The sequence below is a fragment of the Oncorhynchus mykiss genome, chromosome 19 (assembly GCF_057628025.1).
Source record: "Oncorhynchus mykiss isolate SJ-2025 chromosome 19, ASM5762802v1, whole genome shotgun sequence".
Taxonomy (NCBI): Eukaryota; Metazoa; Chordata; class Actinopteri; order Salmoniformes; family Salmonidae; genus Oncorhynchus; species Oncorhynchus mykiss.
Window position 1 is genome coordinate 57,366,750 of NC_143040.1, and position 24,356 is coordinate 57,391,105.

General features: G+C 45.4%; 1 protein-coding gene across 4 annotated transcripts in view; it reads left to right on the forward strand.

Moving 5' to 3' along the window:
• Positions 1–24,356, forward strand: part of LOC110498372 (AT-rich interactive domain-containing protein 1B) — a 309,442-nt gene that overhangs the window by 190,537 nt on the left and 94,549 nt on the right. For all 4 annotated transcript variants that reach the window (XM_036954974.2, XM_090211433.1, XM_090211432.1 and 1 more), the window contains one exon: positions 16,555–16,816. In XM_036954974.2, the coding sequence (XP_036810869.2) occupies positions 16,555–16,816 (262 nt within the window). The remainder of the gene's footprint in view (positions 1–16,554; positions 16,817–24,356) is intronic.

Here is a 24,356-nt window from a genome sequence, read left to right on the forward strand (position 1 = left end):
TTGAGGTTTAGACTAGGTGGAACCCGTGGTGAATTGTTCTAATGAAAGAAACAGAGGAGGAGAGAGAGAGAGAGAGCAGGAAAGGGGAAAAGAGAAAGGAGGGGAGAGTGCATCCTTGGTGACGTGTGAAAAGAAACACCAAGAAATTGGGAGAAAAACAAGAAAGAATAGTTGGAAATAAAAACAAACATCTCCAATTAAGGGGAATCCAATCCTGGTCCTAGATAGTCAGGTTTTTCCTTTGTCGCTAAACAGCTGCAGTGTCTACCACCTACATGACTTCCTTTCAGTTCTCTACCTGCATGTCTATCTGTGTGCATATGTATAACACATGGAGCTTAATGTAGACAGCAGCTACCTCTCTGAGCTCTGGACAAGGAGCCAATAGACATATGAAGCCAGTCAGCCAGGCCTAGCCAGCCATATTTATGATGATATGCAGGCAGGTCACAATGTGATATCTCTCACCAATCCACCAATCATGTATCGATCGGCTCAGTCTGCGGCCAGACAGAGCTGATGGATGACCGAGGAAGCCACTCTGACAGCAGGCATGTCCAATCACACCAGACGGGGATGCGTTTGCTTCGCACCAATCCAATCAGCTGCAGCAGCCCTCATGTTTTATCTATGTCAGTTTGACAGTGATGCATAACGTAGAGAGGAAAGAAGGAATGGAGGGGGTGGTGGAAAAAAGTGAAGGCCCCGTAAACAAGTGAGAAAATCTGTTTTCCTCCCTGTCTAGCTGTGTGAACACTATCCCCAGCCCTGTTTTCCTTCCTGGTCTAGCCATGTGAACACTATCCCCAGCCCTGTTTTCCTCCCTGGTCTAGCCATGTGAACACTATCCCCAGCCCTGTTTTCCTCCCTGTCTAGTCGTGTGAACACTATCCCCAGCCCCGTTTTCCTCCCTGTCTAGCTGTGTGAACACTATCCCCAGCCCTGTTTTCCTCCCTGTCCAGCCGTGTGAACACTATCCCCAGCCCCGTTTTCCTCCCTGTCTAGCTGTGTGAACACTATCCCCAGCCCTGTTTTCCTCCCTGTCTAGCTGTGTGAACACTATCCCCAGCCCTGTTTTCCTCCCTGTCTAGCTGTGTGAACACTATCCCCAGCCCTGTTTTCCTCCCTGTCTAGCCGTGTGAACACTATCCCCAGCCCTGTTTTCCTCCCTGTCTAGCCATGTGAACACTATCCCCAGCCCTGTTTTCCTCCCTGTCTAGCCATGTGAACACTATCCCCAGCCCTGTTTTCCTCCCTGTCTAGCCATGTGAACACTATCCCCAGCCCTGTTTTCCTCCCTGTCTAGCTGTGTGAACACTATCCCCAGCCCTGTTTTCCTCCCTGTCTAGCTGTGTGAACACTATCCCCAGCCCTGTTTTCCTCCCTGTCTAGCCATGTGAACACTATCCCCAGCCCTGTTTTCCTCCCTGTCTAGCTGTGTGAACACTATCCCCAGCCCTGTTTTCCTCCCTGTCTAGCCATGTGAACACTATCCCCAGCCCTGTTTTCCTCCCTGTCTAGCCATGTGAACACTATCCCCAGCCCTGTTTTCCTCCCTGTCTAGCCGTGTGAACACTATCCCCAGCCCTGTTTTCCTCCCTGTCTAGCTGTGTGAACACTATCCCCAGCCCTGTTTTCCTCCCTGTCTAGCTGTGTGAACACTATCCCCAGCCCTGTTTTCCTCCCTGTCTAGCCATGTGAACACTATCCCCAGCCCTGTTTTCCTCCCTGTCTAGCCATGTGAACACTATCCCCAGCCCTGTTTTCCTCCCTGTCTAGCCATGTGAACACTATCCCCAGCCCTGTTTTCCTCCCTGTCTAGCCATGTGAACACTATCCCCAGCCCTGTTTTCCTCCCTGTCTAGCCATGTGAACACTATCCCCAGCCCTGTTTTCCTCCCTGTCTAGCCATGTGAACACTATCCCCAGCCCTGTTTTCCTCCCTGTCTAGCTGTGTGAACACTATCCCCAGCCCTGTTTTCCTCCCTGTCTAGCTGTGTGAACACTATCCCCAGCCCTGTTTTCCTCCCTGTCTAGCTGTGTGAACACTATCCCCAGCCCTGTTTTCCTCCCTGTCTAGCCATGTGAACACTATCCCCAGCCCTGTTTTCCTCCCTGTCTAGCTGTGTGAACACTATCCCCAGCCCCGTTTTCCTCCCTGTCTAGCCATGTGAACACTATCCCCAGCCCTGTTTTCCTCCCTGTCTAGCTGTGTGAACACTATCCCCAGCCCTGTTTTCCTCCCTGTCTAGCTGTGTGAACACTATCCCCAGCCCTGTTTTCCTCCCTGTCTAGCTGTGTGAACACTATCCCCAGCCCTGTTTTCCTCCCTGTCTAGCTGTGTGAACACTATCCCCAGCCCTGTTTTCCTCCCTGTCTAGCTGTGTGAACACTATCCCCAGCCCTGTTTTCCTCCCTGTCTAGCCATGTGAACACTATCCCCAGCCCTGTTTTCCTCCCTGTCTAGCCATGTGAACACTATCCCCAGCCCTGTTTTCCTCCCTGTCTAGCTGTGTGAACACTATCCCCAGCCCTGTTTTCCTCCCTGTCTAGCTGTGTGAACACTATCCCCAGCCCTGTTTTCCTCCCTGTCTAGCTGTGTGAACACTATCCCCAGCCCTGTTTTCCTCCCTGTCTAGCCATGTGAACACTATCCCCAGCCCTGTTTTCCTCCCTGTCTAGCTGTGTGAACACTATCCCCAGCCCTGTTTTCCTCCCTGTCTAGCCATGTGAACACTATCCCCAGCCCTGTTTTCCTCCCTGTCTAGCTGTGTGAACACTATCCCCAGCCCTGTTTTCCTCCCTGTCTAGCTGTGTGAACACTATCCCCAGCCCTGTTTTCCTCCCTGTCTAGCTGTGTGAACACTATCCCCAGCCCTGTTTTCCTCCCTGTCTAGCTGTGTGAACACTATCCCCAGCCCTGTTTTCCTCCCTGTCTAGCCATGTGAACACTATCCCCAGCCCTGTTTTCCTCCCTGTCTAGCTGTGTGAACACTATCCCCAGCCTACTGTATGTCTCTCTCTCTCTCTCTCTCTTTCTCTGTCTGTGTCTTCAAAGAAACAATTTTCTTTGTTGTTTTTATATCATACTTTTGTGTGTTTCTTTATTTTACCCTCCTGCCTCTGCCTTGCTGTGGTAAACACTCATAGATTGCCTCTTTTCTCTGGAGGTTAAATCGGAACAAATCTAAACTCTCATCCTTCCGTGTTTTTTTCTTCCTTCTCTTTCTTTTCATTCTTTCTCTCTTTTTTCCCTCCTCCTCCATCAAGTTGAAGCAAATGGAGCGTCATTGTGCCTTTCATCTCAGAAAGGCAAGTGAGTGCGGCCCAAAACCACAGAAGTTAATGTTGTGTAGCTTTGAACTGCAGTGAGCTGAGGAAATACCAAGGCCTAGGATGTAAAGCAGAGCACAAAGGAAAAGTGATACAGGAGGGAACTAACCTTGTCTGGCTCTGATGTTCCTCTTTACGCTACAGTATATATAGAGCCTACAGAAAGTATTCATACCCCTTGACTTGTTGTATTAAAGCCTGAATTCAAAATTAATCTTCTTTTTTTTTACACACAATACCCCATAATGACGAATTGAAAACATGTTTTTCATTTTATTTGCAAATTTATTGAAAATGAAATACAGAAATATCTCATTTACATATGTATTCAATACATGTTAGAATCCAATTTGGCAGCGATTACAGCTTGGAGTCTTCCTGGGTGAGTCTCTAAGAGCTTTGCACACCTGTAATGGACAATATTTGCACATTATTATTTTCAAAATTCTTCAAGCTTTGTCAAGTTGGTTGTTGATCATTGCTAGGCAGCCATTTTCAAGTCTTGCCTTAGATTTTCAAACCGACTTAAGCCAAAACTGTAACTAGGCCACTTAGGAACATTCAATGTCATCTTGGTAAGCAACTCCAGTGTATATTTGGCTTTGTTTTTTACGTTATTGTCCTGCTGAAAGGTGAATTTGTCTCCCAGTGTCTGTTGGAAAGCAGAATGAAACAGGTTTTCCTTTAGGATGTTGCCTTTGATTAGCTTTATTCCATTTTTTTTATCCCCAAAAAACTCCCTAGTCCTTGCTAATGAGAAGCATACCCATAACATGATGCAGCCACAACCATACTTGAAAATATGAAGAGTGGTACTTAGTGATGTGTTGTGTTGGATTTGCCCCATAACGCTTTGTATTGAGGACATAAAGTTAATTTCTTTGCCACATTTTGCAGTTTTACTTTAGTGCCTTGTTGCAAATAGGATGCATGTTTTAGAATATTTTTTATTCAGTACAGGCTTCTGGCAGGTATTGTGGAGTAACTGCATGGTGAAATCCCTGAGCGGTTTCCTTCCTCACCGGTAACTGAGTTAGGAAGGATGCCTGTATCTTTGTAGAGACTGTGTGTATTGATACACCATCCAAAGTGTAATTAATAACTTCACCATGCTCAAAGGGATACTCAATATCTGTTTCTTTTTTAACAATCTACCAAACCTCCCTGGTCTTTGTTGTTGAATCTGTGTTTGAAATTCACTGCTCGACTGAGGGACCTTACAGATAATTGTATGTGTGGGATACAGAGATGAGGTAGTCATTCAAAAATCATCTTAAACACGATTATTGCACACATAGTCCATGCAACCATGTGACTTGTTAAAAACGTTTTTAATCCTGAACTTATTTAAACTTGCAAAGGGGTTGAATACTTATTGAGTCAAGACATTTCATCCTTTTTCATTTGAATTCATTTGTAAAAATTTCTAAAAACATAATTCCACTTTGAAATGACAGGGTATTGTGTGTATGCTAGTGACTGGCACCACATCTCTCTCTCTATTTATACGGTATCAGTCAAAAGTTTGGACACACCTACTCATTCTTCATTTTTACTATTTTCTACATTGTAGAATAATAGTGAAGCTATCAAAACTATGAAATAACACATACGGAATCATGTCGTAACCAAATAAGTGTTAAACAAATCAAATATATTGTATATTTGAGATTATTCAATGTAGCCACCCTTTGCCTTGATGACAGCTTTGCACACGCTTGGCATTCTCTCAACCAGCTTTATGAGGTAGTCATCTGGAATCTATTTCAATTAACAATTGTTAAGTTAATTTGGAATTTCTTTCCCTAATGCATTTGAGCCAATCAGTTGTGTTGTGACAAGGTCGGTGTGGTATGCAGAAGATAGCCCTATTTGGTAAAAGACCAAGTCCATATCATGGCAAGAACAGCTCAAATGAACAAAGAGAAATGACAGTCAATCATTACTTTAAGACATGAACATCAGTCAGTACGCAACATTTCAAGGACTTTGAAAGTTTCTTCAAGCGCAGTCACAAAAACCATCAAGCGCTATGATGAAACTGGCTCTCATGAAGACCGCAACAGAAAAGGAAGACCCATAGTTACCTCTGCTGCAGAGGATAAGTTCATTAGAGTTACCAGCATCAGAAATTGCAGCCCAAATAAATGCTTCACGGAGTTCAAGTAACATACATATCTCAACATCAACTGTTCAGAGGAGACTGGGTGAATCAGGCCTTTGGTCAAATTGCTGCAAATAAATAACTACTAAAAGAAACCAATAAGAAGAGACTTGATTGGGCCAAGAAACACGAGCAATGGACATTAGACCGGTGGAAATCTGTCCTTTGGTCTGATGAGTTCAAATTTGAGATTTTTGGCTCCAACAGCAGTGTCTTTGTGAGATGCAGAGTAGGTGAACGGATGATCTCCTCATGTGTGGTTCGCACCGTGAAGGTGTGATGGTGTGGGAGTGCTTTGCTGGTGACACTGTCTGTGATTTATTTAGAATTCAAGGCACACTGAACCCGCATGGCTACCACAGCATTCTGCAGTGATACGCCATCCTATCTGGTTTGAGATTAGTGGGACTATCATTTGTTTTTCAACAGGAAAATGACCCAAAACACACCCCCAGGCTATGTAAGGGCTAGTTGACCAAGAAGGAGAGTGATGGAGTGCTGCATCAGATGACCTGACCTCCACAATCATCTAACCTCAACCCAATTGAGATGGTTTGGGATGAGTTGGACCGCAGAGTGAAGGAACAGCAGCCAACAAGTGCTAAGCACAGGTGGGAACTCCTTTAAGACTGTTGGAAAAGCATTCCAGGTGAAGCTGGTTGAGATAATGCCAAGAGTGTGCAAAGCTGTCATCAAGGCAAATGGTGGCTACTTTGAAGAATCTCAAATATAAAATATATGTTGATTTGTTTAACACTTTTTTGGTTACTACATGATTCCATATGTGTTATTTCATAGTTTTGATGTCTTCACTATTATTCTACAATTTAGAAAATAGTAAAAATAAAGAAAAACCCTTGAATGAGTAGGTATGTCCAAATTTTGACTAGTACTGTATATACAGTGCCTTCAGAAAGCATTCAGAAAATGTGACTTTTTCTATGTTAATTTACTTAACAGCCTTATCTAAAATTGATTAAATATTTGTTTTTCCTCAGCAATCTACACACAATACCCCATAAGGACAAAACAAAAAAACATTTTATGACATGTTTGATAATTTATTAAGTTTTCAGACCCTTTGCTATGAGACTCGAAATTGAGCACAGGTGCATCCTGTTTCCATTGATCATCCTTGAGATGTTGATTGGAGTCCACCTTGATTGGAGTCCACTTGTGGTAAATTCAGTTGATTGGACATGTTTTGGAAAGGCACACACCTGTCTATATAAGGTCCCACAGTTGACAGTGCATATCAGATCAAAAAACAAGCCATGAGTCGAAGGAATTGCCGTAGAGCTCCGAGACAGGATTGTGTCGAGGCACATATCTTGGGAATGGTACCAAAACATCTCTGCAGCATTGAAGGTCCCCAAGAACACAGTGGCCTCCATCATTCTTAAATGGAAGAAGTTTGGAACCACCAAGACTCAAGAGCTGGCCGCCCATCCAAACTGATCAATCGGGGGGAGAAGGGCCTTGGTCAGGGAGGTGACCAAGAACACAATGTTCCATCTAACAGAGATCTAGAGTTCCTCTGTGGAGATGGGAGAACCTTCCAGAAGAACAACCATATCTGCAGCACTCCACCAATCAGATCTTTATGGTAGAAAGTCTTGATTGGAAGCCACTCCTCAGTAAAAATCAAGATTCTCTGGTCTGATGAAACCAAAATTGAACTCTTTGGTCTGAATGCCAAGCGTCACGTCTGGATGAAACCTGGCACCATCCCTACGGTGAAGCATGGTGGTGGCAGCATCATGCTGTGGGGATGATTTTCAGCAGCGGGGACTGGGAGACTAGTCAGGATCGAGACAAAGATGAACGGAGCAAAGTACAGAGAGATCCTTAATGAAAACCTGCTCCAGAGCGCTCAGGACATTAGACTGGGGCGAAGGTTCACCTCCAACAGGTTAATAACCCTAAGCACACAGCCAAGACAATACAGGAGTGGCTTCAGGACAAGTCTCTGAATGTCCTTCAGTGGCCTAGCCAGAGCCAGAACCCGATCGAACATCTCTGAAAATACCTGTGCAGCAACGCTCCCCGTCCAACCTGACAGAGCTTGAGAGGATCTGCAGAGAGGAATGGGAGAAACTCCCCAAAAACATACCCAAGAAGACGGTGCTTCAACAAAGTACTGAGTAATGGGTGTGAATACTGATATAAATGGCATATTTCAAATATTTCTTTTCTTTTTAATACATTTACAAAAATTTCTACAAAACCGTTTTTGCTTTGTCATTATGGGGTATTATGTGTAGATTGATGAGGGAAAAAGAATAAGGCTGTAAAGTAACAAAATGTTAAAGTCAAGGGGTCTGAATACTTTTCGAATGCACTGTATATACAGTTGAAGACGGAAGTTTACATACACTTTAGTTGGAGTCATTAAAACTAGTTTTTCCACTCCACATATTTCTCGTTGACAAACTATAGTTTTGGCAAGTCGGTTAGGACATCTACTTTGTGCACGACACAAGTCATTTTTCCAACAATTGTTTACAGACAGATTATTTCACCTATAATTCACTGTATCGCAATTCCAGTGGGTCAGAAGCTGTTTTAAGTTGACTGTGCCTTTAAACAGCTTGGAAAATTCCAGAAAATTATGTCATGATATTAGAAGCTTATGTTAGGCTAATTGACATAATTTGAGTCAATTGGAGGTGTACCTGTGGATTTATTTCAAGGCCTACCTTCAAACTCAGTGCCTCTTTGCTTGACATCATGGGAAAGTCAAAAGAAATCAAGACCTCAGAAAAACCAGACCTCCACAGTCTCTTTCTCTCTCACTCAGGAGAGATACCTGTGTACTCTAACGTTCATGTATCTGGAGAATGTCTGTTCCTAGTACTGTAATAAGGATACAGAACACATCATAGTTGGTGGGTAGGTAGCTCAAGTAAGAGAGTTTGAAAAACAAAAGAGACAGTATGAGGTTATGTGAGAGAGGAAAACTCTGGACTGTAGCATAGTAGGATAGAACACTAGGTTGAAGTGTGAAGGCTGTCCCCCCACCTCTCCTACCTCAGCCCCTCTTCTTCCCCCTCCCCCCGTTTGTCCTGACGGTGTGCCAGGGTTGGGTGATTACCGGCTCTCTCCCCCAATTATGGGCTGATTATTCCGCTCTAATTGACTGGGGAGATATGCAAATGGCTGTCATTTGGGATGATAAAGGATGCGTGGCGCAGGATGCACTGCATTATTTAGCCGTGTGGCTGCTCTGTGCGGCGGGCGAGCGGGCGGGCGGGCATGGAGGGTGGGAGGCAGCAGCACGGCGTGAAGGATGTGGCAGGTGCTTTAATTGCAGAGGAGAGAGAGAGGTTAAGCTGAATGAGCAGTTGAATTAGAAATTAGGAATTTGGCTGTTTTATTTATTTATTTTCTATTCCTCCCTTCGCTTTAAGTTTCTTCTCTGTCTCTCTCTCTCTGGGCGAGTGGAGAGGAGGAGGGGTGGGGGGTGAGTATGTCTCTGGGGTGAGTGGAGAGGAGGAGGGGTGGGGGGTGAGTATGTCTCTGGGGTGAGTGGAGAGGAGGAGGGGTGGGGGGTGAGTATGTCTCTGGGGTGAGTGAAGAGGAGGAGGGGTGCGGGGTGAGTATGTCTCTGGGGTGAGTGGAGAGGAGGAGGGGTGGGTGGTGAGTATGTCTCTGGGGTGAGTGGAGAGGAGGAGGGGTGGGGGTGAGTATGTCTATGGGGTGAGTGGAGAGGAGGAGGGGTGGGGGTGAGTATGTCTCTGGGGTGAGTGGAGAGGAGGGGTGGGGGGGTGAGTATGGCATAGCAGAATTCCATAAATAAAAACATTAGTAGATGCAATAAGAACATAATGAATAGGTGCTGGAGGGGTGGAGGGGAGGAGGGGTGGAGTGTAGAGGGGATGAAGGGAGGAGGGTAAAGGGGAGGATGGGTAGAGGGGTGGAGGGTAGGAGGGGAAGAGGGGAGGAGGGGTGGAGGGGAGGATGGGTAGAGGGGTGGAGGGTAGGAGGGGTGGAGGGGAGGATAGGTAGAGGGGTGGAGGGTAGGAGGGGAAGAGGGGAAGAGGGGTGGAGGGGAGTGGTCTGCTTATGCATTAAACCAGTTAGAGCCTTTGTGGTGAATGAAAAAACAACATTTCAACAGCTCAAATATTAACGGCCTGCCTGGCTTGTCGACTCTCATCAAGGCCCCCTCTTTTAAATGGAAAACTGGTATATTTAAATAAAAACTGTTTAGTGGAATAAAAAATATTAGACGGCAAGGTTTGTGGGGTGGCAACTTCAGCCTCAATATACGGTACAAAGGGACTATCCTGAACATGTAGGTGTATCTAGAGATTAAAGGTTGAGCTGTGGAGGGCTGGGGTACTTTATTGTCGTCATTGTTCAGAGAGACAATGAGGCAGTGCGTTAAGTGAATAGGGCCAGTGTGCGTTAAGCGCTCGTTCTGCTCGGCCCGGCTCTATCAAGCTCTGTCGTATTATCAGGGGGAATCACAGTGAAACTCAACACTAATCCCCTGGTTTGGAGACAAGCGCCACCAGATTTGGGCGTCTTTACAGGCTTAGGAGTAATAGGGCTTCAAACGGGTCCTCCAAACAGACTCTCTTCCTATCTCCACATTACTGAGGGCTTAGAGAGGGAGAGTTATCACTCCGCAAGCTGCATATCACCCCAACGACAAATAACACTAATGGGCTAGTTTTAGCATTAGTGCTCTCACACACAGCAGACTGGAAACATGTGCATGGTGGTAGGTTGTCTGGCTGCCTTATTAGCCTGAGGACTGTAGATACACTCAGGACATGTGTGTATGCACCCAGCAGACCAGACTTTGTTGCAGACAGACATGGACAGTCCAAGAAGTAGACATTGGCTTTTGGGAGGGGGGGGGGGGATGCTGTATGTCTATAGAAGTGAGAAAACATTATGTTAACTACTAGTGTGTCTGAAGAGGAAGTACTGTCTATTTTTTGCCTGTCTGTGTTTTGGTGTTGAAAGTCTAGACAGTTGTTTTTGTTATTATGCTGCGGGAGTATTATCATGAGATTGCCTGTGCTTTGTGCAGCCATTGTAGCGAAATAGAAAAGCACATATTGCTTTCTGACACTGTGTCTCTCCTGCAACTATAGAGGCCCGGAACAGTTTGTTCTCGCTCTGCTTTTTTTGAGACAAAGAAAAGAGAGAAACTACTTGCTTGAACATCCAATAAATGTAATTTTAAACATGGTAGCGTCCCTCAGATTGGGTCCTATAGTCCTGTCTGTAGAACACAGCATTTCCCTCACATCCTAGTTCCACATAATATGTTGCCTGATCTGGTGATATAGCCTAGGACAGGAGTTTTTCCTGACGACACGGTCTGTTCTTGGATGTCTTGGTTTAATGGTTGGTGTTATTGCACAGACAGGCAGGCCCAGAGAGGCTCCTGAAGCGTCCTTTCAGAGATGTTCCACTATGGCACTGAGTGCAGCAAGCTCCTGGGCTGCTTGGGATGTCATCATGGCACCCAGCCAGCCATGGAGATGTGAGATGGAACCTGACTTCCCAACAGTGCCACCTGTGACACAAAGGACAACAGGCATTGGGACATTTATCAGGAGTCAGGAGACTGACATGACTGTTGTATGGCCCATAATGACTTCTCCTGATCAGAGAGCTCGGTCGGTCAGCAGCATGGCCAGATGGTTTTGGAGCCTGTGGCATAGCAGAAAACTCGCCTCAGATCATTCAAATGATTCATCATCATCATCATCATCATCACCATAATTTCCACCCCAACCACCACCACAACTAACACATCATCATCATCATCATCACTGTCATCTCCACAACCAACAGCATCAGCATCATCATCATACTCATCATCATCATCATCACTGTCATCATCACAACCGATACCATCATTATCATCATTAGTGTCATCACCACGCGCTCCAGCAGGTGTATCTCACTGATCATCCCTAAAGCCAACACCTCATTTGGCCGCCTTTCGTTCCAGTTCTCTGTTGCCTGTGACTGGAACGAATTGCAAAAATCGCTGAAGTTGGAGACTTTTATCTCCCTCACCAACTTCAAACATCTGCTATCTGAGCAGCTAACCGATCGCTGCAGCTGTACATAGTCTATCGGTAAATAGCCCACCCATTTTTACCTACCTCATCCCCATACTGTTTTTATTTATTTACTTTTCTGCTCTTTTGCACACCAATATCTCTACCTGTACATGACCATCTGATCATTTATCACTCCATTGTTGATCTGCAAAATTGTAATTATTCGCCTACCTCCTCATGCCTTTTGCACACAATGTATATAGTGTATACATGTATAATGTATTTTCTACTGTGTTATTGACTTGTTAATTGTTTACTCCATGTGTAACTCTGTTGTCTGTTCACACTGCTATGCTTTATCTTGGCCAGGTCGCAGTTGCAAATGAGAACTTGTTCTCAACTAGCCTACCTGGTTAAATAAAGGTGAAATAAAAACAACAAACACAACCAACAACATCAGCATCATCATCATAATCATCATCATCACAACCAACACCATCATAATGATCATCACTGTCATCACCACAACCATCATCATCACAACCAACCTCATCATCACTGTCATCACCACAACCAACACCATCATCATCATCATCATCATCACTGTCATCACCACAACTATCAGCATCAGCATCATCATCCTCATCATCATCATTAGCATTATAATATTTCTCTCTCACTCGCTCAGTTTGTTTTTATCCCCTGCAAACACATGAACACATCTCTCTCCTCTGCCTTTCTGAGCCTATGCCAGCTCTGTACTCTGTAGCTGGGAGTGTTAGCGTTTTGTGAGTTCCTCTCTGTCTGTACATGGTATTTAGTCGCACCTTGTGAACGGTATAACAGTGAGCTCTCTACATGGGGCATCCCATTACCCTCCACTCCCCCACTCCCTCCCTGACACACAACCATTCAGAAAATAATTTGCATGGCATTTCTTTTCATAATTTGCATGGCATTTCATAATTTACATGGCATTTCATTTCATAATTTGCATGCCATTTTAATTCAGAATTTCCATGGCATTTCATTTCGTAATTTGCATGACATTTAATTTACTCAACTCAGCGTTTTGGGGAAGAAAAATATCTTGTAATAGCATTTCCACTGCTACATTCTTAGAAAAAAGTATTCTAAAAGGGTTATTCCACTATCCCCATAGGAGAACCCTTTTTGGTTCCAGGTATAACCCTTTGATTTCCTCTGTGGAAAGAGTTAGACCTGGAACCAAAAGCGTTCTACCTGCAGCCAAAAAGGGTTCTTCAAAGGGTTCTCCTATGGGAAGAGCCGAAGAACCCTTTTAGGTCCTAGATAGGACCTTTTTTTCTAAGAGAGAGGGAGCAGCAGCACAGCACTCCGAAGGCAGTAACGAGAACAGTGGGTCCGTGAGAGAGTGAGAGAGTCCCCAGGGGGCTCACAACAGACATCTATTAGACCTAATTACAGCTGTCATCATTCTATTTACTCAGAGAAAAGAGAGGAATAAAGAGGGGAATACCAGTGGGTACAGCAGTTGAGCTGTACAGCAGTTGATAGCAACATGGGCGATTAACATTTGGATCTTTGGATTTTAAATGTAACTTTTCCCCTCCATTGTATGTCATTGCAGACTCTTTGAATATCATCTTTTAACCTGTTCATGTCCTGTGTGAGGATATCTTAATAACTGGAAAGATTATTAAGAGAGAGAGAGAAAGAGAGAGAGAACTCTCCCCACCCACACACACACCCTCCACCATTCCTCACCCTCCTACCCACCAGCCTCTCTGTCATCCCCGCTGCTGTGCCACTGTGACTAGGCTGAGTCAGCTAGCCTGTCTGGCCTGGTGGAAGGGCGGTTGCAGCAGGGTGACAGGGGGATCTGGTGGTGGAAGCTGTAGTGGCAGCGGGTGGCTGGTTCCTCCAACAGTGAGGTGACACGCTGGACAGCAGTGCCCCAAGAGCCACCAACCAGAGCTGACAACACCAGCCCTGCCTGGCTCCAGACCCAGCCAGCTACAGCCTCTGACCTAGCCCTAGCAGCAACTACAGTCCCAGCCTCTTGTAAGAAAGCCTTCCCTGCTCAATACAGCCATGCTGGTTCACCTGAGTGTGTGCCGTGCAGTATGTCTGTGAGAAAGTTTGAGGGTCAATGCTCTCTTTCCCCATGGTCCACAGACAGGAATCTGTGGTGTGGTGCCTGACTCCTCCCTGTCTAGACAGCATGACCAGAGAATCCTGGACTGGGGAACACTGCCTGTTCCCTTCCCTTCCCAGCAGCACTCATTAATTAGGGCTCCCGAGTGGCACAGCGGTCTAAGGAACTGCATCTCAGTGCAAGAAGTGTCACTATAGTACCTGGTTTGAATCCAGGCTGTATCACATCCGGCTGTAATTGGGAGTCCCGTGCGGCAGCGCACAGTTGTCTGGGTTTGGCCGGAGTAGGCTGTCATTGTAAAAAATAATTTGTTATTTTAACTGACTTGCCTGGTTAAATAAATATGTATATATCATTTGTGCATGTCTCTGCCTGCTCAGGGGGGACAGTCAGCGGAAAGACCACACTTTAATGAATGATGTTTTTTTTCTCACACTCAGTCATAGGTTGGTGATCTGGTGTGTGTGTGCATGCTGTGCCTGTGTGTACATGTGTGTGCGTGTGTGTTTCTATGAGTGTGTTTGTGTGTGTGTGTTTCTACTGTGTGTGTTGGCTCAGCTGTCCCCTTTGTGCCCCTGCCTGTCTGAGTCTGACAGGCTGACAGCCTCAGAGAGAGAGGGAGAGGGAGGGAGGGAGGCTGACGCCAACACCCCTGAGGTGAAGGGTCACGAATGACTGCCTCTCAAACGTAGTGTGAAGCGTCTAGATAGGAGGCCATTACTTGGGGGTCTGGCCATCTCAACGTAAGTGGTTATTATCACCTCAATATTTTTCTTATTATGACAATTACATGCTTCAGAAGCACATTAAGTGATACAAGATGCCAACTGGGAGTAGTTGACAGCTATTTGGAGACTCAATGCACAGAGCAATTTGCAGCACAGAGGCAAACCAATTAGATTTGGGCCACTTTGGAAAGGGCCCAAGCTAGCTTGTTGGGTATTTGGCTGGGCTGGCTGTTTACTGCTGGAAATATCACTGTGTAGAGAGCAGCAGCTGGGATTCTTCACTGTTAGATCTGTGGAAGAGCCTGATCTTATTCCCTGGGTTCTCTCAGTCACAACACTGTCTAGATGCCGTCAACCATGAGTCTAATCAAAACGGGTCAATCCTCAAATCCTCCAAATTAATGATGTGCTTTTCTGCCCAACGGTTATTGGAGAACTGGCGACTAGCGGGTAATGTTAATTATTCACAGTGCTTTCCCTTTTTTAATTGGCTCTGAGGCGAACAATCAGGTGGATGTCACACTAGATTCACCTGTTTAGAAATACGTCACCATAGTCTCCCTCTTTGCAGGACCCCACTGTGTCAAATGGCACGCACTTGCGGTGACCTGTGACTGTCTGCTCAGAAAAATAGCTCTGGTGATTGGTTGAGACAGCCTATGACATCATCTAGCTCAGTAGAGTTGATTGGTTGGGACAGCGAGTGACACCTCTGACAGAGAGAGAGGGAAGTGGTAGAGAGAAACAGAAAGAGAGAGGCCTGTGTGTGTGCTGGGCTGATCGAGCACGGGCAGATGATGCCATGTGACAGACTGAGACAGCCTGGCAGAGCAGGGCGGGCAGACCAGGCGGGCGGGTGGTAGGGCAAGCGGGTGGGCAGCCGCGGAGGCATGACGAAAACAAAAGCCTGTGCCACCACAGAGGATATATGAACAACAAGACAGTCATTTATCACTGTTTATCACCACAGAACCTTCTTATTCATCTGGACAATAAACCATAACACTCAACATGTTATGCTTCAGTAAACAATAGATCACAATAATACATATACTGGTGAAAGAACCACAGTAGTAGCTGGTTTCATCTTCAGCTTTGATCCAGTATTTTTCCTATGGCCATTTTAGGAGACAGAGGATAGGTCTTTGGTGGCTGTAGATAGGGTTCGGTAAAGGTTCATGGAGGTGGCTGTGGACAGATTCTGTGGAACCTGACTGACGGTGGTGGGTGGACAGAAAGACAGACACATAGACAGACAGATAGACAGACAGATAGACAGACAGATAGCTAGCTACAGCAGGTGGGTGGCAGGTAGCCTAGAGGTTACATTATTGGACCAGTAACTGAAAGGATGCTAGTTCACATCCCCGAGCTGACAAGGTGATCAATCTGCCGATGTGCCCTTCATAAAGGCGCTTAACCCTAATTGCTCCAGGTTCACTGTTGATAATGTCAGACCCTGGCTGTGACCCCACTCTTCAAGTTTGTCTCAGGGAGAGTGGGATATGCAAAAAACACATTTCCAATTCACTGAAATAGGACAAATATAAGTCCCCACCAAATAATTGTTATTATAGATGCCTCACCTGGGTTGTGGCCCACATATCCCCATCAGTGGTGGGTGGGTGGCCTCCCGTAGTGCCGCTGGAGAACTGTGGGGATGTGTGTTTAAGATGCAGACATCACACACAACACCTGAACTATCTACATCCCTCTCCTTTCAATCTCCTTTTTTATAAGACTATCAATCAGTCTGTCGGCATTCGTAGGGGATTCCCTAGAAAACGTTCAGAATACCCTTAACCAGTCAAAGCCCCCTGTCCTCCCCTCCCTCCTACCTCCCCCTCGCCTCTCTCTCCCCACAGGGGACGTGTGTAACATAAGCTCAGTCTTGAATACTGGCCCATTACACATCACACAGAACAGACTGTCGGACCTACACCAGCAAGGCACTATACTGCTTTCAGTATAGTTTCAGTATAGTGCTGTGCTCTATTGTAAGAGTATTGTGGAGTATTGTTGGGCTTTGTGGGTTATGTATTACTATGTTGTGATCCACAGCATACCCAGGGCTACTCTCTTGCTTTATTGTGATAGTATGTTTCCCTTATGATATTCTTCGCTCACCATCTCTCCTGTCTCTCTCTTTCTCTGTTCCAGGACCTGTCTGGCTCCATAGATGACCTCCCTACAGGTACAGAGGCTGGGCACAGTTCAGCCATCAGTGCTACAGGCTCCACCAGTAGCCAGGGGGAGCAGAGTAACCCAGCCCAGTCACCCTTCTCACCCCACGCGTCACCCCACCTGTCTGGTCAAGGCAGCGGCCCATCGTCCTCTCCTGTTGGGTCCCCTGTGGGCTCCAACCAATCACGCTCCGGCTCTGGCCCCATCTCCCCTGTCAGCGGCCCAACCACAGCACCAGGTAAGCCAACAGGGTTCCTAAGGCAAATAATTTCACAAAATAATCAAAAAAACTCATACTGGTGATTGACTCTCTTTCTATAACACTCCTCTGATTCGTCTGTTCAAGTATCCTGTACAGGTATAATGACACCCTGTTGTGTTTAGGTAAATGATGAGAAACATATGGTCAGAACTACAGCAGTGGCCATGTCAAGATGACCGATGTGCTAGTTATAACTTTTTCTCATCGCTGTAACTCCTCTGTGGGCTCGGAAGAGGTAAAGGTTGAGACATGCATCCTCCAAAACAGGACCCACCTGGCCAACAACTTCTTAACACACCGCTTAACCCAGAAGTCAGCCACACCAGGAAACGCCATTTGACTGACGACCGAAGTCAACTTGCAGGCACCCAGCCCACCACAAGGAGTCGCTGGAGGACGAGCCAAAGAAAACCTCCCCCAGCCAAACCCTCCCCTAACCCGGACTGTGCAGGCTGTAGTGGCGCCTTAGACCACTGCACCACTCAGAGCCTCGATGTCTCCTTTCTATTGGAAATCATTTGTCATTTATTTTGAAAAACATTTTAGATGCACAGATACAGATGGCTGCTGTTGGCCTCTGTATTCTTCAGAACAGGAAGCCAAAATAAGACAATAGCAGATGTGTTTGTGTGAGGATTCAGGGCTGTTCCTCCCTAGAGGAATGGATGAGCATTTAGATAAACAGTGAGGTAATGAATGGGAGTGTGTTGGACAGGCCTTGGACAGGCCAGAGTGACACACGGCTATGAGACATGGCTCTGACTGCCCTCCCCATCCAACCACAGCCTCCGCTGCTCTTCCTGATTAAGGCCTGACGGGCACGTCAGCAGCTCGCAGACCTGTCAATCACAGTGACGAGGCGGGACAAATGCTTGAGTGAACTCCTGAGGCCAGCGGGTTGTTCCGGGCGGACTGAGCGCGTACGGGAGTGATTGACACTAATGAAAAAGCAGGACAGCCACTCCCGACGCGAATGCCAAGATCATGCGGAGTGAGATGGTGAGACAGGAGGCGGATCTCATCGGAGGGATGGCTGTGATTAATAGAGTATCTATAAATATTCTCCCATCATGCAGAACACATCCTCATAGAGAGAGGATCATAGTCTGGTAACAGCTGCTAGGGTTTACCAGCTGTAGTTTATGCGATCACTTCTAATGAGAAATACCAACGCCAGGCATATGAGAGAGATACACTGAGAACTAATGTTGCTATGATATGAAGGATTGATTACTGTTTACTTACTAGCAGGTCATGAGAATTGTGTGATTTATCTTGCCTGCAACCTGTCTCCTTTCTAAACATACAAACATAATATTTTTTCCTCTGTCCGTATGAGGCTCACTGGCTGTCCCTAGGCCTTGTCTCTGGGTCCATTTGTCACTGTTCCATAAAGAGTGGCAGGGTCAAGTCTGTGGCATTGTCACTAGTCAAGTCTACACCAGCACCACCATCACATTAAGGTTCTGACCGTGACACCACCGTACTGTGACCGTGGCTGTGGTTTATTGCCTTCTGAAGGTAGCTGTCATGCCTGCCTCGGTTACCGAGGCGACGCACGTCACATGGCCAAGTGCTCACGGGACACCTGTCACCCCTGACAACGGTCAGAGGAGAGCAATTCCACATTGTCAGCCTTTCACCTGGCTGTCACACACACTCACACACACACTATAAACACTGTCACACACACACACATTCACTATCAGATGGTACACACACACATATTGACTGACTGTGTACATACAGCGTACACCGAATACACTTGCTCACACACACATACACTGGCACTCACACTATACTGTAGATGCACACAAACACTACACATTCATTTCACAGACACACACAGACACACACACACACTAACAGCCTCCCAGTAATAGAAGATACAGAGAGGTGTGTCAGCAGCCTATAAGAAGATCAGGCCGACAGACAGATAGTGATAGAAAAATCTCTACAGTTGCATATCGCAATATTTTTAGTGACGATATCATATCTATACTTTGACTCCAAGTATCGATCTGTTTAAAAAAAACATTAGCTAGCGCTTGTCAGCTATATCTGCGCCAAAACTCCAGTATTTTTCACCCTATTCCTTGTTTTCCATCTTGTTTTTAAATCGTGAGCCAACATGTTTTCAGCTCTTGTATTTCCATGACTGATCAGAACTAGTTTTCTCATGGCTCTCTCTTGTTTCTCTGCAGCAGACATATGGTGAGCAATATGTTTGGAGCATCAAATCTCAATGCATATAGAATTGTGAGAATAGTGAGAATCGTAATACATATCGCATCGGCACCTAAGTATAATGATAATATGGTATCGTGACTCCCAACCCTACAAACAGACATGTATTTATCTTGGAGTCGTAGAAAGCATCTGTTTCCCTCAGCGTAACTCACTTCATTCATCCCTCTCCTTTCCAGACCTGTCTCTCTCTCTCTCTACCTCTATTCAATTTCAATTCAATTTAAGGGCTTTATTGGCATGGGTACATATGTTAACATTGCCAAAGCAAGTGAAGTAGATAATAAACAAAAGTGAAATAAGCAATAAAAATGAACAGTAAACATTACACTCACAACACTTCCAAAGGAATAGACATTTCAAATGTCATATTATGTCTATATACAGTGTTATAACGATGTGCAAATAGTTAAAGTACAAAAGGGAAAATAAGTAAGCAAAGATAAGGGTTGTATTTACAAAGGTGTTTGTTCTTCACTGGTTAACCCTTTTCTTGTAGCAACAGGTCACAAATCTTGCTGCTGTGATGGTACACTGTGGTATTTCACCAAATAGATATGGGAGTTTAACAATATTGGGTTTGTTTTCTAATTCTTTGTGGATCTGTGTAATCTGAGGGAAATACAGTATGTGTCTCTAATATGGTCATACATTTGGCAAGAGTTTAGGAAGTGCAGCTCAGTTTCTCTCTCTCCCTCTCAGTCTCTCTCTCTCTTTCTCTCTCTCTCCTTGCCATTTCTCAAATGGAATACAACATTATCTAGGTTCGCCTGGCATTTGGATTCTCCTCGAGCCAGGAGGCACAGAAGGCAAATTGATTTTCCTGTTGTGCTACATTTGTGACAGTCAAGCAGAAATCACATTGCTCAGCCCCAATGTCTCTAAACCAATTCGGAGCACCCCGCATTTTTCGTCTTTGGGGACGCAAACGGCATTACTCTCATCCGCATTCCTGGCAGATTGGGATGTGCGCTGTGAAGGGAGAGGAGGAGGAGAGGAGGAGGAAAGGCTGTGGGGCTTTGCTAGAGTCACTGAACAATACTTCTGTATCCCTGTGAACTGTTGGTTACCAATGCCTCTCTCTCACAGTCTCTAGTCAAACCAGAGGAGTGAATAGTGATGCAACTAGTGACCCATCATCCCCTCTCTCTTTGATTCTAGTGACCCCTCATCCACTCTCTCTTTGATTCTAGTGATGCCTCATCCGCTCTCTTTGATTCTAGTGACCCCTCATCCCCTCTCTCTTTGATTCTAGTGACCTCTCATCCCCTCTCTTTGATTCTAGTGACACCTCATCCCCTCTCTTTAATTCTAGTGATCCCTCATCCGCTCTCTTTGATTCTAGTGACCCCTCATCCCCTCTCTCTTTGATTCTAGTGATCCCTCATCCCCTCTCTCTTTAATTGTAGTGATCTCTCACTGCTCTCTCTTTAATTCTAGTGGTCTCATTCCCTTCTCTCTCTTTAATTCTAGTGATCACTCATCCCCTCTCTCTCTCTTTAATTCTAGTGATCCCTCATCACCCCTCTCTCTCTTTGATTCTAGTGATCCCTCATCCCCTCTCTCTCTCTTTAATTCTAGTGATCCCTCATCCCCTCTCTTTGATTCTAGTGATCCCTCATTCCCTCTCTCTCTATTTGATTCTAGTGATCCCTCATTCCCTCTCTCTCTCTTTGATTCTAGTGATCCCTCATCCCCTCTCTCTCTCTCTTTAATTCTAGTGATCCCTCATTCCCTCTCTCTCTATATGATTCTAGTGATCCCTCATTCCCTCTCTCTCTCTCTCTTTGATTCTAGTGATCCCTCATTCCCCCTCTCTCTATTTGATTCTAGTGATCCCTCATCCCCTCTCTCTCTCTTTAATTCTAGTGATCCCTCATTCTCTCTCTTTGATTCTAGTGATCCCTCATTCCCTCTCTTTGATTCTAGTGATCCCTCATCCCCTCTCTTTGATTCTAGTGATCCCTCATTCCCTCTCTCTCTCTATTTGATTCTAGTGATCCCTCATTCCCCCTCTCTCTATTTAATTCTAGTGATCCCTCATCCCCTCTCTTTGATTCTAGTGATCCCTCATTCCCTCTCTCTCTCTCTTTGATTCTAGTGATCCCTCATTCCCCCTCTCTCTATTTGATTCTAGTGATCCCTCATCCCCTCTCTTTGATTCTAGTGATCCCTCATCCCCTCTCTTTGATTCTAGTGACCCCTCATCCCCTCTCTTTGATTCTAGTGATCCCTCATCCCCTCTCTTTGTTTCTAATGATCCCTCATCCCCTCTCTTTGATTCTAGTGATCCCTCATCCCCTCTATTTGATTCTAGTGATCCCCCACCCCCTCTCTTTGATTCTTGTGATCCCTCATCCCCTCTCTTTGATTCTAGTGATCCCTCATTCCCTCTCTCTATCTCTTTGATTCTAGTGATCCCTCATCCCCTCTCTTTGATTCTAGTGATCCCTCATCCCCTCTCTTTGATTCTAGTGATCCCTCATCCCCTCTCTCTCTCTTTAATTCTAGTGATCCCTCATACCCTCTCTTTGATTCTAGTGATCCCTCATTCCCTCTCTCTCTATTTTATTCTAGTGATCCCTCATTCCCTCTCTTTGATTCTAGTGATCCCTCATTCCCTCTCTCTCTCTTTAATTCTAGTGATCCCTCATCCCCTCTCTTTGATTCTAGTGATCCCTCATTCCCTCTCTCTCTCTTTGATTCTAGTGATCCCTCATCCCCTCTCTTTGATTCTAGTGATCCCTCATCCCCTCTCTTTGATTCTAGTGATCCCTCATCCCTCTCTCTTTGATTCTAGTGATCACTCATCCCCTCTCTTTGATTCTAGTGATCCCTCATCCCCTCTCTCTCTCTTTAATTCTAGCGATTCCTCATTCCCTCTCTTTGATTCTAGTGATCCCTCATTCCCTCTCTCTCTCTTTAATTCTAGCGATTCCTCATTCCCTCTCTTTGATTCTAGTGATCCCTCATTCCCTCTCTCTCTCTTTAATTCTAGCGATCCCTCATTCCCTCTCTTTGATTCTAGTGATCCTTATTCCCTCTCTCTCTCTTTAATTCTAGTGATCCCTCATCCCCTCTCTTTGATTCTAGTGATCCCTCATTCCCTCTCTCTCTCTTTGATTCTAGTGATCCCTCATTCCCTCTCTCTCTCTTTAATTCTAGTGATCCCTCATTCCCTCTCTTTGATTCTAGTGATCCCTCATTCCCTCTCTCTCTATTTGATTCTAGTGATCCCTCATTCCCCCTCTCTCTCTCTCTCTTTGATTCTAGTGATCCCTCATCCCCTCTCTCTCTCTTTGATTCTAGTGATTCCCTCGTCCTCTCTCTCTATTTGATTCTAGTGATCCCTCATCCCCTCTCTCTCTATTTGATTCTAGTGATCCCTCATTCCCCCTCTCTCTCTCTCTCTTTGATTCTAGTGATCCCTCATCCCCTCTCTCTCTCTTTGATTCTAGTGATTCCCTCGTCCTCTCTCTCTATTTGATTCTAGTGATCCCTCATTCCCTCTCTCTCTCTTTAATTCTAGTGATCCCTCATCCCCTCTCTTTGATTCTAGTGATCCCTCATTCCCTCTCTCTATCTCTTTGATTCTAGTGATCCCTCATCCCATCTCTCTCTCTTTAATTCTAGTGGTCCCTCATCCCCTCTCTTTGATTCTAGTGATCCCTCATTCCCTCTCTCTCTATTTGATTCTAGTGATCCCTCATTCCCCCTCTCTCTCTCTCTCTCTTTGATTCTAGTGATCCCTCATCCCCTCTCTCTCTCTTTGATTCTAGTGATTCCCTCGTCCTCTCTCTCTATTTGATTCTAGTGATCCCTCATCCCCTCTCTCTCTATTTGATTCTAGTGATCCCTCATCCCATCTCTCTCTCTTTAATTCTAGTGGTCCCTCATCCCCTCTCTTTGATTCTAGTGATCCCTCATTCCCTGTCTCTCTATTTGATTCTAGTGATCCCTCATTCCCTCTCTCTATCTCTTTGATTCTAGTGATCCCTCATCCCCTCTCTCTCTCTTTAATTCTAGGGATCCCTCATTCCATCTCTTTGATTCTAGTGATCCCTCATTCCCTCTCTCTCTATTTTATTCTAGTGATACCTCATTCCCTCTCTTTGATTCTAGTGATCCCTCATTCCCTCTCTCTCTCTCTTTAATTCTAGTGATCCCTCATCCCCTCTCTTTGATTCTAGTGATCCCTCATTCCCTCTCTCTCTCTTTGATTCTAGTGATCCCTCATCCCCTCTCTTTGATTCTAGTGATCCCTCATCCCCTCTCTTTGATTCTAGTGATCCCTCATCCCCTCTCTTTGATTCTAGTGATCCCTCATTCCCTCTCTTTGATTCTAGTGATCCCTCATTCCCTCTCTCTCTCTTTAATTCTAGCGATCCCTCATTCCCTCTCTTTGATTCTAGTGATCCCTCATTCCCTCTCTCTCTATTTTATTCTAGTGATCCCTCATTCCCTCTCTTTGATTCTAGTGATCCCTTATTCCCTCTCTCTCTCTTTAATTCTAGTGATCCCTCATCCCCTCTCTTTGATTCTAGTGATCCCTCATTCCCTCTCTCTCTCTTTGATTCTAGTGATCCCTCATTCCCTCTCTCTCTCTTTAATTCTAGTGATCCCTCATTCCCTCTCTTTGATTCTAGTGATCCCTCATTCCCTCTCTCTCTATTTGATTCTAGTGATCCCTCATTCCCCCTCTCTCTCTCTCTCTTTGATTCTAGTGATCCCTCATCCCCTCTCTCTCTCTCTTTGATTCTAGTGATTCCCTCATCCTCTCTCTCTATTTGATTCTAGTGATCCCTCATCCCCTCTCTCTCTATTTGATTCTAGTGATCCCTCATTCCCTCTCTTTGATTCTAGTGAACCCTTATTCCCTCTCTCTCTCTTTGATTCTAGTGATCCCTCATCCGCTCTCTTTAACTCTAAGTGACCTCTCATCCCTTCTCTCTCTTTAATTCTAGTGATCCCTCACCCCCCCTCTCTCTCTTTGATTCTAGTGATCCCTCATTCCCTCTCTCTCTCTTTAATTCTAGTGATCCCTCATCCCCTCTCTCTCTTTGATTCTAGTGATCCCTCATCCCATCTCTCTCTCTTTAATTCTAGTGATCCCTCATCCCCTCTCTTTGATTCTAGTGATCCCTCATTCCCTCTCTCTCTATTTGATTCTAGTGATCCCTCATTCCCTCTCTTTGATTCTAGTGATCCCTCATTCCCTCTCTCTCTCTTTGATTCTAGTGATCCCTCATCCCCTCTCTCTCTATTTGAT